Below are 18,604 nucleotides of genomic sequence, written 5' to 3'. Positions count from 1 at the left end.
GAGGGTCGCCGACCTGGGTCGGACATCTACTGAGAACTCAGGAACAGCGGGAAGCAGCGAGGCGGCGAAGGGTCTGTTGGCGCGTGGGTCGTCATCTTGGGTTGGCCGGGTCCTTCGGGTCACTCCTGGGTCACCAGTGTAAGGACTGGAGATTGAGTGACATACTGGCTGGATGTTTACTGGTTTATTGGTTGTTAATTACTGAGATAAATGTACAGAATCTTCGAAGATGTTATTGACGTGTGCGAGCGGTAAAGTAGCGTCTACACACAGACGAAACAAAACAAAGGAAAAGATTCAAACATCTGTGTTTGTCGGCAGACAAACAGATAGCGACATTGAGACATAATAAACGTACGGTGTTAAAACACATCAATGGAAAGGCCAGGAAATTCTACACTTGGCCAGTTGCATGAGATTCGAGGCAGATTAATGAATACAATGCAGTAGCTAATATATGTGAAATGGAGAGACATTTGGCATCTTCACAAACAGAAACACACATATAGTTTGATACAGAAGATTCGGTGGAACATTATGAGTACATGATTAGAATGCTTGCATGGCAGTGCAAGTAGTGGCGATTGTACATAAATCAAGACAACAATGGTTAGGGAGAAACAGACAGAAATATTGTATGGTTGAAATTGCGTTCTGTCAGAGAAAGAAAACGAGATGCCCTTGTTTTGTCTTGTCCACTCTAATGGATGACAATTGACGAACACACATGTGTTTGGAAGAGACGGTGTCGGGCTCTTGCAAAGTTACCCTTCTCGTACCACCCCATGTAGTCCTGATCTCGCACTCATAGGAGGTTGAGCGGAGCTGCATATGAGCTGACTCACACAATGGAGAAAGAAGGCTGGGTCGGGTCAACCCACGTGACCCAGGTAGCATTAGTATATTGTTTTCAGAGATGAGTCGAGCACAGCTGAAGGTAGGTAAGCGCAGGAATACTCTATATATGAAAGTGTAAGTTCGTATGTTAGGAAAAACACAAATTTCTTTTTAATTTGGTATTTTCCCATAAATTTATATGAACCAAGCACTTTACTGACACATTAAGTTTTATGTGCAATTAGCAGTAACTAGTTTATTTGCATTAATTAGCATTCCACAGTAGTTTTAAGTTGAAGAACAGTGGAGTTGAAATTTGGTTTGTAGATTACTTTTACCCATAATCTTTAGGGAAACAGGGTCAAGAAAAAGGACAGTATGCCAGAACAGATGGGAACTTTCAAGAAAAAGCATAAGGGTTTGTCCAGGACTTGTCAGACATGCTCATGCTCAAGTCTAAGCAGCCATTCAGCACTTTTCATTTCAACAAGTACTAAATAGCTGTTAATCATGTTAGCGTGGATATTTTTACTTTGTAAAGGATATTTCTTCTTGCATGGTTGTACAGTGTTTATATATGTCCATATTTAGTATGTGTTTGTTGTAAGGTGTATTCAATATGGAAAAACAGTTATGATGAGTTTAAATTAGGTGTTCTCTCCTGAAAAGCAACATGATAAACTTTAGGGTAAGATTTATTGCTAGTCTTTTAGAACTAAGAAATGACAGATATATTATGCATGCATCTAGAAACTCAATTTGTGTCAGTACTGTAGTTTTTTCATAAATGATTTAAGATGCATTACGTATTTTACAAAGCAATGAAGAAAAAAGGTGCTGTGGTCTTTTTAAAGGATGTGCAAGGGTGCCTGTAAATGCATGCAGATGACATAGTCGGTGAACGTGTGCTTTGAATCGTTTGTGTTTATAGAAAATAAGATTTATTATTTTGTTGAAACTAGGCAGTCCCCGCTTATCGACGGCATCGGTTAATGGTGTTTCAGTTTTACGACGCTTGGTAACGACGTCGTTAACCAGATTTTCTGCGCCGGTAAGTGGTTTATCGGTGTCGGTGGACAGTTTATCAGCGTCAGTAGGTAGTTTATCAGCATTGGTAGGTGGTTTATCAACGTCTGTAAGCGATTTTCGACGCCGGTAAGTGGTTTATCGGCATCAGTAAGCCGTTTATCGGTGCTTACAGCATCATAAAAGCCATTTATTACCATAATTATTGTGATGTTCCGGGTAACAACAATTTTTGTTTATCGGCGGTCGGCTGGGAACAGAACCCCCATTGTTAACCGGGGACTGCCTAAATGTGTAGGTAACCACTTTATTCTAATATGTATCTTAAAGGGTAGAAAGTTATTATCAAGTGTTTCTAAGCCAGTTCTCATCAGGTTTCATTATGATGTGACTCCTAAATGTTCAGGAAAAGTATCAAATTTATTTTATTGCCTGGAGAGTTTACAAGTACTGTACTGTACTGTAGTATACAAAGAAGTTGCTTTTGCTTTTACTTTCCAATCTGTAGAAATAAGTGTTTATTCTTCAGAGACCAGTGTCACTGAAGAATGTTGCAGAAAGAATAGAGTGAGTAGCATGTAAATGGTAACAGCAAAGAAAGATTGACATTTTTCTTATAGCAAAAACTTAGACAATTCACATGGGTTTATTTTTATATTAGAAATATCAGTTTTTATGTAGAATTATTTAAACAGTTCCATAGATTGTCAAGTTCATATTATGTTAACCCTTTGAGGATTGGGGAAGGGAGGTCAAAATCTGTCTGTGCCAGAACACTCACCCTTCACTGACTGAGCAGAAATGTTTAGCAATAATTTTCTTTGATTGCTCGGTGTAACTTGATAATTCAGGCCATGTTAATGATTTGATTTCATTGGAAGGGTTAAGAGTTGATCTTTATTATGATATGTTTAGAATGCCAAAAAATAAAAACTAAACAGATATCAAGTGTAAAAGTTAGCCATAATGAAAACATTTTTGTTGCTTTTATATTAAAAGTTCACGATAAATTGGAGAAAAGATATCCAATTTCAGTTTACTCTGTGTAATTGAATGATAAATTACCTTTCCATTAATATGAAATTCATTAGTATATGATCCACTCTGAAAAACTGTAAGATATGCTCGAGTTGTGAGCAGATTGGTGGTTTATGTTACTTTTTTTAAAGATTTGCTATAAATCATAATACAGTATAGATCAGTCTCCATGACAACAACAAGCCTCCATACTTCCCATATTCACATTTTATGATGCTTTTTTTACATTTTTTGGCAAGTTCATTAGAAAAATATCTTTTGATGATGACTTGTCTTCAGAATCTCAGAGGTTGAAAAATGGACGGTGTCTATAACTGTCATCAGAATCTCAAAGGGTTAACCTAGAATGTTTTGAAGTCTTCAGCATATACTGAATAACAGTACAGTACTGTAAATAGTAATTTCTCGTATGGTATTGAAAAGAGTTTCAGTCAGTTTACCATATATCTTATTTTTGACATGCTTTGCATAATTTATACAGCTTCAGAAGGATAGTTTACCATAATTGATTTTGCTACACTCTAGAAATTCATAAAAACCTAATTTTGAATGTTTTGGGGGACATTATTTCAGCAATATTTGCTGCTGGGGTAAGTGTAGAAATATTTTAAGAAAAAATGCTAGTTTTGTGTTACCACATTTTCAAATTGCTAAATTTTGCATAAGTTTGGAAACAAATGGACTTTTTTGCATAAGTTTTGAAACAAATGAACTTTTTGCTAGTTTCCTCTAGAAGCTGAATTTTACAATTACTCTTCTGACATTACTATACATATTACTTAGGTATGTAAAGCATGGTACAGTACTTGCTGCTTTGCCACAGAATGAATTGCACTGTAACTAACATATATAGTGTAGTAATTTTTGCTAAGCTAGCTACTAACTATTCTAGCATCCCTGCGGAAGATGCGTCCTCGAGCTGAGGAAGCTACCCGTGCAGCCATGACTAACAGCCAGTCGACGCCTAACATGGGTGGCTACAACGAACGCCTAGTGGATTGGAATCAGCCTCCTCGACAACATCCCCTCCCCCCAACCACTTCCCACAACTCTCTGCTGGCTAGATCCAGCCCCAATTTGGCAGCAGCTGCTGAAGGTACAGATGTCAACCATTTGGCCTCGGCCTCTACTAACAAGCCAGCATATTCTCAGTCGAAGCTATCACCATTGAGGGCCTCTTTACCTACCTTAACTAGTGATAATAATAATATTAATAACAGAAACACTATTACTAATACTCCTCCTTTATACCCTCCTCCACTTATTTCTGTCATACCTTCTGAACGGGTAGAGGTGGGCATTGAGCATCGTTCTTTAGAATGTACTCGCAGTAATCCTGACTTGCCAAAGTATACATTTACTCCCCCCTCAGAGACTAGCTCTACTTCTTGTAACACATCTACCCCTTCCTCCTCCTCCTCCTCTTCCACATCTTCATCATGGAGGAGAAGGCAACAAGGGATGGGTCATGGTGCAGGGTGTGCAGCTGTGAGGAGAGGTTCTGGCCCTCCTAGCTTGGCAGTGGCAGATAATGGGATAAATCTCAGTTGTCACACACACGATGATGCTAAACCATGGCGAAGCTTGGTTGATGTATCTTTTCAAAGAGATGGTAAAACTGATCTAGACCCTAGTACTATTGATATTCCATTACCTAGTAGTGCTTCATCTTTTGGACCAACAGTGCACATGTTGGTATCACGGACTTCCTACCCTTTACTACCATCTCGACCACCTGTAGGTCCTTCTGGAGATGTAAAGTTTAAGCGTCGCCCTACTACCTTGCAGCAGCAGATGAGTATTGCTCCAACAATAGCCCAATCTTCTCCTTCTCTTCTGTTGGTCCACTCACCCCCTCCTACCCCCCCACCCTCGCAGGCATATCCATCGCAGCCTCATCCAGCAGCCAGTGCTGCCCCCATCGGTAACTGAGTGAGCCCCCGTGGCACAGTGAGAACCATTTGCTTCTCTCTGTCAGGCACCCCCTTCTTTGTGAATCCTGCATGTTATGTGACTGTGTTGGATCTTCACCATTCTCGTCCTTTAATGCACATATCAGCCTATGTCAGCATCAGTATAATAGTTGTGTTCCTTTTCAGTACATTTCCATTTCATTTCTGCTAAAATAGATAATTAAGTGCTCAGGCCTCTGCATATTTACTGACTCATTGTTTTAAAATATTTTCCATACTTTGAAATGTGTATTTTTGAACAGTATTAATAGAGGCTGTTAGAGACACTTAAAGATTTTAGTAATTCACTGTCATAGTATTTTCCTTCAACAAGGAATACAAACATTCCTGAATTTCAGTTTGGTTGTGTGTGTATAAAAGACTGGTGAAGAGCTTTACTATGCACTGTGAATTTGCATGATTTTTAACTCATTGTGTTGCACTTTTAACACATTACATTATTTCATGGTGCATTTAACATATATTTTCAAAGTCATTTTCCTCATTCATTTCAGTGTTATTGTATGTATATTGCACTACAGTATTCATGACGTTCAGTATTCTAATAAAACTCACAGTGAGTAATTAGTGTGATCAATTTAGCAATGATGAACTTGGGAGTTCAGATTTATAAAATGCTTATTGGTCATGTCCAATTCTTGGAGACTTCAAAAATGAAATTAGATATACCACATCATTGAGGTAATGATGTATGTTAAATGTTGAAAATTACCATGAAACCTGTAGACAGACTTAGAACTTTACTTTTTTGCTCTTTATTTTCAGATTCAATTTTCATTTTTTACGTGTTAACTTATTGGTTTACTTGATTGCAAATGTACCCTGTTTATTATTACCAGTATGTGTTTTATTTTTTAAAAGTTTTGTAGTTTGCAGTGATGGCAATTGTTTAACCCTTTACAACAGGCTTTGAATTTCATTTTTTTATAAATATGAATCAGGATTTTTTATTTTTTAGTATTTGCATTACAGAATGTTTGTAGTTTAGGTAATGAACTTTTTTGAAGTGATTATACAGTAAGTTTAAAAAGTGGATTCAAATTTGACTGGTGTAATTAATTTGAAATTATTTAAATCTTATCTTAAATCTTATATATATATATATATATATATATATATATATATATATATATATATATATATATATATATACACACACACACATATATATATGTGTATGTATATTATATATGTATACACACACACACACACATAATACTGAGTGTGTGTATGTGTGTGTATACTGTGTATATATATATATATATATATATATATATATATATATATATATATATATATATATATGAGAGAGAGAGAGAGAGAGAGATTTAGTGCTGAGAGATGATTTTTATTTCACATCACATTTATTTTCACATTAACACCATATCCTAGTAAAAGTAAAAATATAACAGAATAGTGAAATTTCAAAAACCACAACAGAATACAAAAATACAAAAGATGTAAGAAAAAACCTCAAGAATGTAAAAAACATAAAAAATATGTAAAAAAGATGTAAAACAATCTGGACATCACTGGTTACATCAGTATATTTAAAGTGAGATAAAATAAAAATAGCAAAAACCAGCAACAACAAAAAAGAGTAAAGATCAAAATAAAATTAATGTAGCTAAAAGAAGAAACATAAGAACACTAAGGAGTGAAACACCCACTCAGCGGGCTGCTTCAAAGAGAAACTAAAAACAGAAGAACCTTTAGAGACCGAGAAACGAAAGACGAAATGCAACGGGCCATTACGTAATATAGAATTGAATGGGGGAATTCTGTGAGTTTAACGGCGGAACTAGCTTTTTTATCATTATGGACTCCAAGATGTGAAGTTCATTTTCATTTTGTGCATGTCCTATAATTTGGAAATCTTTGGCCTCTATGTACATTTTTCAGATCTTTGAGTGATTCTGAATATTTGATTGTTCTGGGTTGGACAGTGTACTTCTGTCCTAAAACTTACTCCTCTGTGCGAGTCCAGGCATACTTTTAGTAGCCTTTTTGTACATCCCACATAGGTCCGTCAACTACGTCTAGGGCAAATATATTTGTACACAAAGTTGGATGTAAACATTAGACTAAGCTTGTGTTTGTATCTGAACAGAGAACCAGTGTTGACTGGGTTCATAGGAATAAGCTTCAAGTTTAGGGCTGGTAATTCCTTGTGTATTATATCAATTAGGTTTTTCCTGAAATTGTCATCATGTAGAAATGGGAAACTCGCAGACATTTTTAGTTTTGGAACAGTGCTGATAAAGATAGGAGGTACCATTTTCTGGTAGAGTATTTTATTCAAGTACCTGAGAAAGAGTTTACGAGGAAAACAATTGTTTCCAAAATAATTACCTAATTTAATGATTTTGTCGTGGAAACTCAACCAGGAAGATGTATGGTTAATGATTTTGTCATGGAAACTCAACCAGAAAGATGTGTGTCAGTGCCCTGTGGAGGAGAGTGACAGTTGAGTTCAACTTAGAATTAAAATAGCATGAACTATAAAAATTCATTCCTAGGCCCGTGAACATTCCTTTGCGGTAAATGCCCATACCTAAACTATTGGTCACTCCTAGAAACCAACACATCCAAGAATGGAAGCTTATTTTCAGATTCTCTTTCCAAGGTAAATTGTATGTTAGGGTGCTGGGAATTGGCAAACTCCTGTATATATATATATATGTATATATATATATATATATATATATATATATATATATATATATATATATATATATATATATATATATATATATATATATATATATATATATATATATATATATATATATATATATATATATATATATATATATATATATTTTTGGATATGCTTGTCATATATACATATATAACCATATATTGCCGATGACCACGAGAAGGCAACGTACCTCCTATGATTATGGTGACGGGTTCATTTCCCGCGATATATCTCTTCAATTTCTTGCGCTTGGATCTTATATATAAAAAAGCGCAAAAGAATCGAGAAGTTAAGAGGGCATTGTGCTGGCTATACATATATAAAAGTGACTATTATATATATATATATATATATATATATATATATATATATATATATATATATATATATATTATATTATATTATATTATATTATATTATATTATATATATTATATTATATATATATATATATATATATATATATATATATATATATATATATATAAAATTCAATCTGATTCACGGACTTCCTGTATTTTCATCTCATTTTCATGACTAAATCTCATTTTCATGACTAAATGCTTTTTGTGATAAAACTATTAAAATACTCAGGTAATGCTCGAGTTACGATAATTCACCTTACAGTAATTCGATTTTGCAATGGGGTAAGCAATTAATACCGATAGACAATATTATTTATAAAATATTTTAAATTTTGCACGGCCGCAGGCAGCAGCATAATCAGACAGTGAAAGAGACCAAATTACAATAGACAACTTTTCCTCCATCTCTTTATCCCATCCAGTTAAAAAAGTAAAAGAGAATGATAAAAGTATTGTTAGTAACGTTATACTTTTGTGTAAATGCGTACAGCCATAAACAACTGACCAAGAAACTGTTGTTTTGCTTATAACTGAATCAGATAACAACAGCCATTTACCTGGTATTTCAACCATCGTACGATAATAAACAATTACCATAGCTTATAGCACAAATGACTTTAAGTAGAATAGGACTGATGTATTTTTACATTATACCCTTATTTGGTATGGATAAAAGATCGTTAAGGAAAAATACTGTACTGGTAAATTTAAGCTGCTAATGGCTATGCTGTAAATTATCGTGCATCGGCAACATGGATGAAACTCGATGGTAATTAAAATTGAAGAGAAAGTATTTTAATCAAAACTACTGGGCATGAAAGAACAAGAACACATTACTGTTATTTTTACGGCAATAAACGATAAATACGTAAAGCTCGTATTATGATGAAATCAAGTGAAAATAGCGAACGGAATCTTGAATTTTTTTCACATAAAACAAACATTCCCAAACGACCATCGTCATCTATTAACAAAAAAATAAATAAGTTAATTTCACAACAAGCATATTTTAGTTATATTTTGACTTAAAAACACTTCATATAACAAAAAATAACCTTGCCCCATATAAATAAAGTAGCTAGAAATTTATTTACACTAACCAGAAGCAAGAAAAGCGCTCTGAACTTAATAAAATACGGCAAAATAAACACCATGTAAACGATTTCCAAACCAAAACATTGATCGTCATGACCGCAATTTATAATACAAAAGCAATATAAGAATATATATACAATATTATTGGATACAGTGAGTTAAGGCATAACATTTCAAAAGATGCATATTCGTTATGTTGACATTGTATAATATGATAAGTGAATATAGAGTACGGTATAATGTAGGCTACGGTACCATATATGTATACAATGTAATATAGTGCCATAGTGTAGGCTAAGCAAATTCTTGTTTGTTATTCAGTTTCTCTTTGCTATGAATTATCATAAGTCACTTCTTTGCATGAACCTCCAGAATTAGCTAATATTCATAATGACTATAACATGTATGTATAGAGTATACTTTATAGTGAAGGCTAGGATACTATATATGTATACATGGTACCAAATACCCTAGTGTATGCTAGGCTATGTTTGAGGTACGTTTTGGTATTTCTTATGTTTTTCCAGCAGACTATGGTTTTTTGGAACCTAACCCCATCGTAAGTAGGATAATACCTGTAGAAGCATTTTTAGTTTGTTTTGTGTCTGTTTGAACTATGAAAATAGGCAGTTCTAAGTGTTGTTAGAAGGGTTCTAAGTATTCACAGATTTTAGCTTTTCACAGGGTAGGGGAGTGGTACACATCCCTCATGAATACGGGATACGTATATACATATACATACTAGCTGACCAACCTGGCACTGCTGGGAAAACTCTGAATGACAGTTGATCATTTACATATAATACACACATGTATGTATATATATATATACAGTGAACCCCCCGCATTCGCGGGGATGCATATCACATACACACACACACACACACCCCCGCGAATAGCTAAAATCTGCAAATACTTAAAACCCATCCAAAAACACTTAGAACTGCCCATTTTGATAGTTTAAACACACGAAAAACCCTGTAAAAATGCTTATACCTGAGTATTTTAATAGTTTTATCACAAAAAGTGCATTTATTCATGAAAATTGTATGAAAATACAGTAATTAGTGAATATTTCTCAGTGAAAAATACCGCGAATGGGCGAATTTTCCATGAACAATGACTAGATATGTTCCACAGAGAAACCCGTGAATGTGAGAGTCCGCGAATCATGAGAACGCAAATACGGGGGTTTTAATGTATATATATATAATTATATATTTATGCACACATACATACATATATACACATACATACATACACATACATACATCCTAGCTGACCAACCTGGTGCTGCCGGGAAAACCCTGAATGACAGTCGATCATATGCCTTAGAAAGGAAGCAACAAGTGGTGTGGTTTTGATTAACATGTTTATTTAAAGCAATGGATTCTAGACAGAATTATTAATCACAGGAAAGAAAAGCATTTTCAGTGATAGTACACATACTTTACACAACAAAAGAATTCAGAGGAGAAGTAGGAAAATTTTTCTAAGCATGGCGGCAATTCCAGTTGTGTTACTTGGCCCAACAGTGGGTGAGTCACATGTTGGCCCCAATGCTGCAGAGCCCCATTCTCGCTAGTTTGCATGGTCGATATAAAAATGTACGAACCTATGTTCCCGACACTCCACGTTTCACACCAGTCCAAAATGTTATCCCATGGTTGGGTCTTTGCTGGGACCTGCAGTAAATAAGGTACCCCAGAGGGCAGGGTACGGGTTTGAAACCTATGTGAAAACCTTCCTGAGTCAGATGAGGGCCACATGCAAAATTTTGTCTAGATCAGTCAAGTGGTACGGATTTCTGTAGAGCACAAGTTTACAACATACAAGTTTAATAGTTAGTTATATTTACACACACACACACACACACACACACATATATATATATATATATATAATATATATACTATATATATATATATATATATATATATATATATAATAAAATGAACTTAATAAAAGGAACTTGAAAATAAACTTAAAAGGTAGAGCAGAAGAGCGCACCTGTCAGGATGAAAGAGGAAAGCACACTAAAGAAAACAGCATAAAAACAGGAGGAGGAGGCGGACAAATGTAAACAAACAATCGCATCATGCTATGAACAGGAACAGCTGATGATTGGCAATTTAGCGCTGGTACAATTCTTTTGATGTTGAGACTTTCCAAGAGAAGCAGTTCTCAGGTTCCTTAGCTTGCCAATTATTCTGAAATTGTTGTATTTTATTGGCGTCTTGCAACCTCTAGCATGGGATCTTATATTTGAAAGTTCGGGATTAGACAATCTGTAACCCGTACGATAACTCACGCCCATGTGAGAATCGGCCCTGACCTTGAGGAGACACCGAGTCGAACCAACGTAATTCCCGGAACTACATCCGGGGCACTTGTACTCATATACGATGCCCGACGTCATCAAGGGACACAAAGAACCAATGGTTTTAGGATTTTTTAGTATTAATTTTGCTAAGGAGCTTTCTAAAATTATTCAAAAACATATTGGTGCTCTTGACATTAAATACTAAAAAATCCTAAAACCATTGGTTCTTTGTTTCCCTTCAAAGATCGGCTCTGTTCCTTGATGACGTCGGTCGTCATAAATGAGTACAAGTGCCCCGGATTTAGTTCCGGGAATTACATTGGTTCGACTCGGCGTCTCCCCAAGGTCAGGGCCGATTCTCACATGGGCGTGAGTTATCGTACAGCTTGCAGATTGTCTAATCCCGAACTTTCAAATAAAAGATCCCACGCTAGAAGTTGCAAGGCGCCAATAAAATACAACAATTTCAGAATAATTGGCCAAGCTAAGGAACCTGGAGAACTGCTTCTTGGAAAGTCTCAACATCAAAAGAATTGTACCGCGCTAAATTGCCAATCATCGGCTGTTCCCTGTTCATAGCATGATGCGATTGTTTGTTTACATTTGTCCACCTCCTCCTCCTGTTTTTATGCTGTTTTCTTTTAGTGTGTTTTCCTCTTTCACCCTGAGAGGTGCGCCTTCTGCTCTACCTTTTAAGTTTATTTTTAAGTTCCTTTTTATTAAGTTATATATATATGTGTGTGTGTGTGTGTGTGTGTGTGTGTGTGTGTGTGTGTGTGTGTGTGTGGTGGAAGAATGTTAGCAGTAGAATTATGGAAACATTTTGGAGTAAATATATCAGTTGATTGTAAGGTGATGGAACAAGTGAGTCAGAGTGAGTAGAGCAAGGAAGGTTGCAGAATGTATTCAAAAGATTTGGAAGAAGCTTGGAGTGGATATGAGAGTGAAGGCTGAAATGTGTAAAGGCACTGTTCAGACAATTTGTTTTGTAGGATATGTAGCATTAGAGGAATTGAAAGGGTGATTGTGGAAATATTGAGGAGAATTGGTATAATAGTAAGCGTGGATGAAAGAATGGAGTTTGTTAGGTTGGTGGAAGAGTTGGGAGGGAAGAGGAGAGGAAGGCCTGGGCAGGTGGTTTGAGAGGGGCATGGAGGCATGAACATCCAGGAAGCAGTTGAATCATATAAGGTAGAGCTGAATGGTGTTGTTTTTGTAGGGGAGTTCACCACACAGGTAATGAGCCCTTTGTGTAGCAATATGAAATAGCTAGTGTTGTGGAAGTTTTCTTACACGGGGAGTTCATCCACAATTAAGCAGTATGTGTACTTGTATATGTGGGATGTCTCTCAAACTAAATTTTTGTTTTTAATTCTGTGCAAGTAATGTTTCAGAGATAATTCACTTGCACAAATGTATTCTAAGCCAAGTCTGTAACCAGTGCTGGACTTTGGAATGGGGGGGAGAGATACGAGGTTTTAATATCCAAATTTTATTTTGCTCTTAAACTGTGCCATATTTACCATAGAATGGCAAAGACTACCTAAAGACTACATAATATGAGAAAATATAGAATATAAATTTGAGTATATATGGGATTTTTCATAACTCTAAATGTATAAAAATAAATTCAGTTCATGAAGAGAATATATTAATCCCTTCCCTACGATTTTTCTGTGGTCTAACTAAATTGTATTGCATTAGCCATAAATAAATGTTCTTCAGATGAGCACTGTGGGGTGGCAATTTTCAGGTTATCCCTGCAAAATTTTAAATGGGATTGCCATACTGATGGCTGATACCAGTATGCAGAATGGTGGGTTTGATAACTGTCCATCATGACTCCCCATCCTTAAACTCTTGCCTATTACTGGGTAGCAACTAAAGAGACATGTTAGTTGTAGAGTTAACAGCTGATGCAACTGATGTGCAAGGGACAGGTGACACTTACTGTAAGGCAGCTTGCAGGCTGCTGCTGTTGCTACTGACCCATGCACTATCACACCTAAAATAAATGTACCATTACTGTTCAAAAAAAGTATACCTTAGTTTTACCAGACCACTGAGCTGATTAACAGCTCTCCTAGGGCTGGCCCGAAGGATTAGATTTATTTTACGTGGCTAAGAACCAATGGGTTACTTAGCAACGGGACCTACAGCTTATTGTGGAATCCAAACCACATATAGCAAGAAATTAATTTCTATCACCAGAAATAAATTCCTCTAACTCTTCATCACCCGGCTGGGGAATCGAACTCCGGCCCAGCGATTTCCAGTCCGCAGCTCTACCGACTCACCCAACGAAGAGCTCCCATTACTGTTCAGTGAAAGTAAATAACAGCGTCATATCAGATTAGAAAGGAAACAGATATGCAAGGGAATCTATTCATGTATGTAATAGACAACTCAAAACTGAATTTGCCAGCTCTGCTGAGAGTCTTCCTTTTAGATCTCCAAGTAACAGCAGTGGGACCAAATTACTTCTCTACATAACAATTTAAACCAGTGAAAATATGTCATGGTCGTTAAATATACTATATCAAGATACAATCTAAACTTATACTCTTATGCTTAATCAAGATAAGTATTTGAATAGATAAATAAATAAGCCACCACTAGTCCAACTACATGATGCAGGTCTCAGGAGCATCACCTTGGTAATGGTGGTGGAAGAAAATTATTGTACCTCAGGCTTAAATCCAGAAGAGATACACATTACAGTACATCCCAAAAATTCCCATATATGTATCCCTAGATCATCTGTATACTGTATTAGCATTACCCCATCTTACCATAAACAGGGTCTCCCCATCTTTTTCCCATAAAATGAGATATTTTATACTAGTGGAAACATGGGCCATACAGGAATCGAGCAAAATTGGTATTAAAATGTAAATATATCTATAGCTTTTAAATTTAATATTGTTTCGTCTTTCTAGTATACAATATTACACTAACAGAAGTCTCATCATAAAACAACAAAAAAAAACTGCTCATTTGCACACTCACCACTTATTGAAATGTTTAGATACTTTATTTTCTGGCTCAGATAAATGCAGGACTGTTTGATGAATGAACAGTTTATAGTCCAGGTACTTTTTTCAATTTCTAATGGAAAATTCATATGTTATATCCTCAAAATGTAGCGAACATAGAATGTCTTATTCAAAGCTCATGACAGCCAGATTCACAAGTCACCTCTGTGTCTCTTGCTTGTTCATATGCATTTCTTAATTAATTTCAACTTGGAAAATTAATGATCTGCACTGCAGTTGCTCACCATTACTACCAGGTACACTATCGGGGCTACCTCCAGTTGGGAAAATAAAAAGCACATTCTTATTGTGATAAGTTTGTAAAGACAAATCTCAGTTCTAAAGTCAGTTGGCTCTTGTTGAGCATGAACATTTGATAAAGCAGCAAATTGGATGAGATTGTTGGGGGAAGTGAAGCTTCCAGATCATTGGGATATATGTCCAGTAATAATTTCTTTGATGCTTTTGACAGCTTCATTAATTATTCATTTTTTGCCTTACCATAGTCTAGTGGCTTTAAGTGAATATTGCACTGTTGCTTTCAATTGGGAATGTTTTCTCTTATCTGATACTTGTGAACTTTTTTGTTTCCATTACTGGCTAGTATTAAATTTAATTTAAAGTTTTGCCATAGGTTATGTCAGAAATGCATTACAGGGTATAGATAATACCGATTACTTCAGAAGCACTTCTAAAATCCCATTACATTGTAATTAGCTTAAGTAAGGCAAGATTATGGATATTTGAGGTAATTGCCTATTAAAATTGAGCTTTTGGGGGGGAAGCTAGCCTTGGCCTCCATTGAACCCCCTCAGTACCTGAGTCATGAGAGACAGTGGTTATTCCAGTAATGAAAACTGAGAACCTAAATTTTTTTTAATATCAGGGTCTCTAGTAGCAAATTATATTTTTATAAGATGTAGATGTACACATCTTGAACTTTTTTGTATATAAAGTGCAACTTGAGTGTGAATTACAGGATTCCTTTGTTATGGTATATATATGGTACACAGCAGTAATGAAATAAATAAATGCTTGACAAAATGATTTTAAGTGGAGCTGAGAACTGACATTGGTTTAGCACACCATTTTTTCTGTTTAATGTGCCAGTCAAATTTGAATAAGCTTGCAGAGTTCATTCTAATGGTAAGGACAATCCATATGTAAAACTGCATTTTTAGAAATATTTTTTCCCTTTTTGTGTGCCTTTAATGAATGAGTTTGTATTTTATGACCTTTAATGTTGTATAAAAGTAGAAAAGGTATATCAGACTTGGAATTGCTCCAGAGCCCTCAGTATATAGTTTAGATTTGTACATTTATCGGATGTTATAGTTTTTTCATAATTTTGAAATACTGAAAAGCTGAAGAGCAATTGTTGGATGCTATAACGTTTTCAAATATTTCAGGTTACCCTGGTGGTCGGCACTTGAGTGAAAGGGATTTGCCATCTAAAGTCCTACGTGAACATAGTCAGGATCCACCCACACATCCGCACCAGGCTCCTCGTATGCAGTCATCTAAGTCTGTGCCATCCTTAAACAGTGAGTTTCATACTTTTAAGTATTCTTTAAATAGGTTGAAATAAGTCAGAGGGAGGAGAAAGAGCATAGGAGAAATAAAAGCTTACAGTGATTTTTTTATGATGTAAAAACTATAAACAAAGCTGTTCAAAACAAGTCAAGTCCTGCCGGGAAAGTTTTTAGTGGACATAATTCTTGAGTGTTGACAGATCTGCCTCTAGGAAAAGGGGAATGTTGACCAATTCAATAAATACTACAAAAAGCATAAAATTCCACACACTATAAGTGAATAGTATTAAAGATTGATTAGACTTGTAGATTTAGTGGTTTCAGACTTCCACATATTGTTTACAGAATTGTAACATGTATAGTGATGACATGAGAGTTAAGGAAGCATAAAATCAAGGAGCTCTTGAGAACATTTCTTAAACTAATGTCAGTAAGACAAAGGGAGGAAAACTTTTGGCAAAGTTCTGTTTTTGATTGGATTATTTATAAAAAAAAAAAAAAAAAACAGAATCTTGGAGTGGGAGGATATGTTTTAGGATTACTTATAGATTGCCTTACAGTTAGGCAGCAGTGAGTTACTGTTGATGGGTTTTTTTTATCAAACCAGGACCTACTGTGTATGGCGTTCCATCGGATAGTGTTCTTGGCCTGCTGTTACTTTCAGTGTTCACAAGTGATATGGCTGTTGGCCTGGAAAACAAGATTGTATAGTATGCTGATGATGCAACACTTGTGGGTTTAGTAAAGTCTTCACTTACGAGAAAAGCTTCCGTTAGTTTGAGTCATGATGTGGAGCAGATTAGTGAATGGTGTAGTTCAGTGTGGTATGAGGCTGAATTCCAGTTGAACAAAAACACTGTTGATTAGCAGATCTCATATACAGTAAACCCCCCGTATTTGCGGGGATGTGTACCACCCCCTCCCCAATGAATAGCTAAAATCCACAAATACTTAAAACCCCTCTAAAACACTTAGAACTGCCTATTTTGGTGTCTTGTTTGTCACTTTTTCAGAAGTCGTATATCAACAGAGATCTTTCACATTCACAATTGATCTCTGGTCCTATTTCCAAGCCAAGAGTGACTAGACTTTGCTGAACAACAACACCAGTATGTGGTAAATGCACCTCGCTGTGGAACTTCTCAGTTCCAGAGTTCCTTTATTCCCCACACCGTTGGACTGTGGAATAGTCTCCTTGGGGATGTTGTGTAACTGGAACTTCGGAAGTTCAAACGAAGATGCAGAGCATTAATACCCTAAAACAGTTCTCCTTGTATTTTAATAATTTACGTACATTTTTATCTATTAATTTATTTTTTCTTTTCTAATAACTAATCTCTTCTTCCTGTATTTCCTGTTCCCTTCTGTTACTTCTCTCAAATAAACACCATATGCTTCGGAAGCTTGAATTTTAAGTCATTGGCAGCTGTGTGCTTGTGCCATATGAGTAGGTTTCATGTTCTGAATAATAATAATATAATGATGATAATAATATATAATAATAATAATGATAATTTTTATAATAATAATGATAATAATAATAATAAGGGAGGAGACCTCTGGGGGCAGTAGCGTTGAAAATTATCACTGTTTCCATGGCATTTGATTTGTATAGAGTCTTTTCATTCGTCTTAAAATCTTTTCATCAGCTTGTAGCTGGTATATCAAGTTTCCTAAGCACATGTAAATATTTTCTGTTTTCTTAGGTCTGTTTCCTCTTACATGTTGACATGTGCTCTGGTAGTCATCTATGAGAATACAAAAGTGAATGAATTGAGATACATGATGCACAGGTATATATAGGAGGCAGGTGGTTTACAACTTGTTGGTCGGTTAACAGACTGAATTTTAATTGGTCATGGGTTGATGTCAAAATCTGCCCCATAGTTGCTGTTATCTTCTAAGCCTAACTGGTGTTGCTGGCTAGAGGTGGGTGTTGGCTCAGGTACCCCCAGTGGTATGTCTCTCTCTCTCTCTCTCTCTCTCTCTCTCTCTCTCTCTCTCTCTCTCTCTCTCTCTCTCTCTCTCTCTCTCTCTCTCTCTCTCATGATGGTGTTTGGTGCCAGCTTATTTCTTATATTTTGCCTTATGATTCTTTCTTTTTTAGGAACAGTTGAAGATAATGATCTTAGGGTTTTTAGTTTTCTGTAAAAGAAAACTACTGAGATGGCTATTTGTTTGTCCGTCCGTGCTTTATCTGTCCACCCTCAAATCTTAAAAACTACTGAGGCTAGAGGGCTGCAAATTGGTATGTTGATCATCCACCCTCCAATCATCAAACATATCAAATTGCAGTCCTCTAGCCTCAGTAGTTTTTATTTTATTTATGGTTAAATTTAGCCGTGGTTGTGCATCTGGCACCACTATAGGTGCCAACAACACAGGCCACCGCCAGGCCATGGCTGAAAGTTTTATGGGCCACAGCTGAGAGTTTCATGGACCGTGGCTGAGTTTCATAAAGCATCATACACTGTACAAAAAACTTGGTTGCACTGAAGAAAGTTAGGTGCATTGTTTACTTGTTCTTTATTATCCCTTTTAAATTGTAAATATTCCACCTGGGTTCAATTGCTGCTTCTTGAGAAGTCAACTGGATTCGAGACTGATATACACTTAGTCCAAACTTAAACTCAAAAAAAACTAAGTTCTAGAGAGAGCTCATAAAATAGTCTGACATGGG

At 35.8% G+C, this 18,604-nt stretch overlaps 1 protein-coding gene across 1 annotated transcript in view; it reads left to right on the top strand.

Moving 5' to 3' along the window:
* cno (adherens junction formation factor afadin) overlaps nt 1–18,604 on the top strand; it is a 696,676-nt gene that overhangs the window by 638,555 nt on the left and 39,517 nt on the right. Inside the window, 2 exon segments of the mRNA XM_067122056.1 lie at nt 3,794–3,997; nt 15,802–15,936. Coding sequence (XP_066978157.1) covers nt 3,794–3,997; nt 15,802–15,936 — 339 coding nt within the window.

The sequence above is a fragment of the Macrobrachium rosenbergii genome, chromosome 2 (assembly GCF_040412425.1).
Source record: "Macrobrachium rosenbergii isolate ZJJX-2024 chromosome 2, ASM4041242v1, whole genome shotgun sequence".
Taxonomy (NCBI): domain Eukaryota; kingdom Metazoa; phylum Arthropoda; class Malacostraca; order Decapoda; family Palaemonidae; genus Macrobrachium; species Macrobrachium rosenbergii.
Note: the sequence above shows the minus strand (reverse complement) of the source record. Positions and strands in the feature narration are given on the sequence as shown.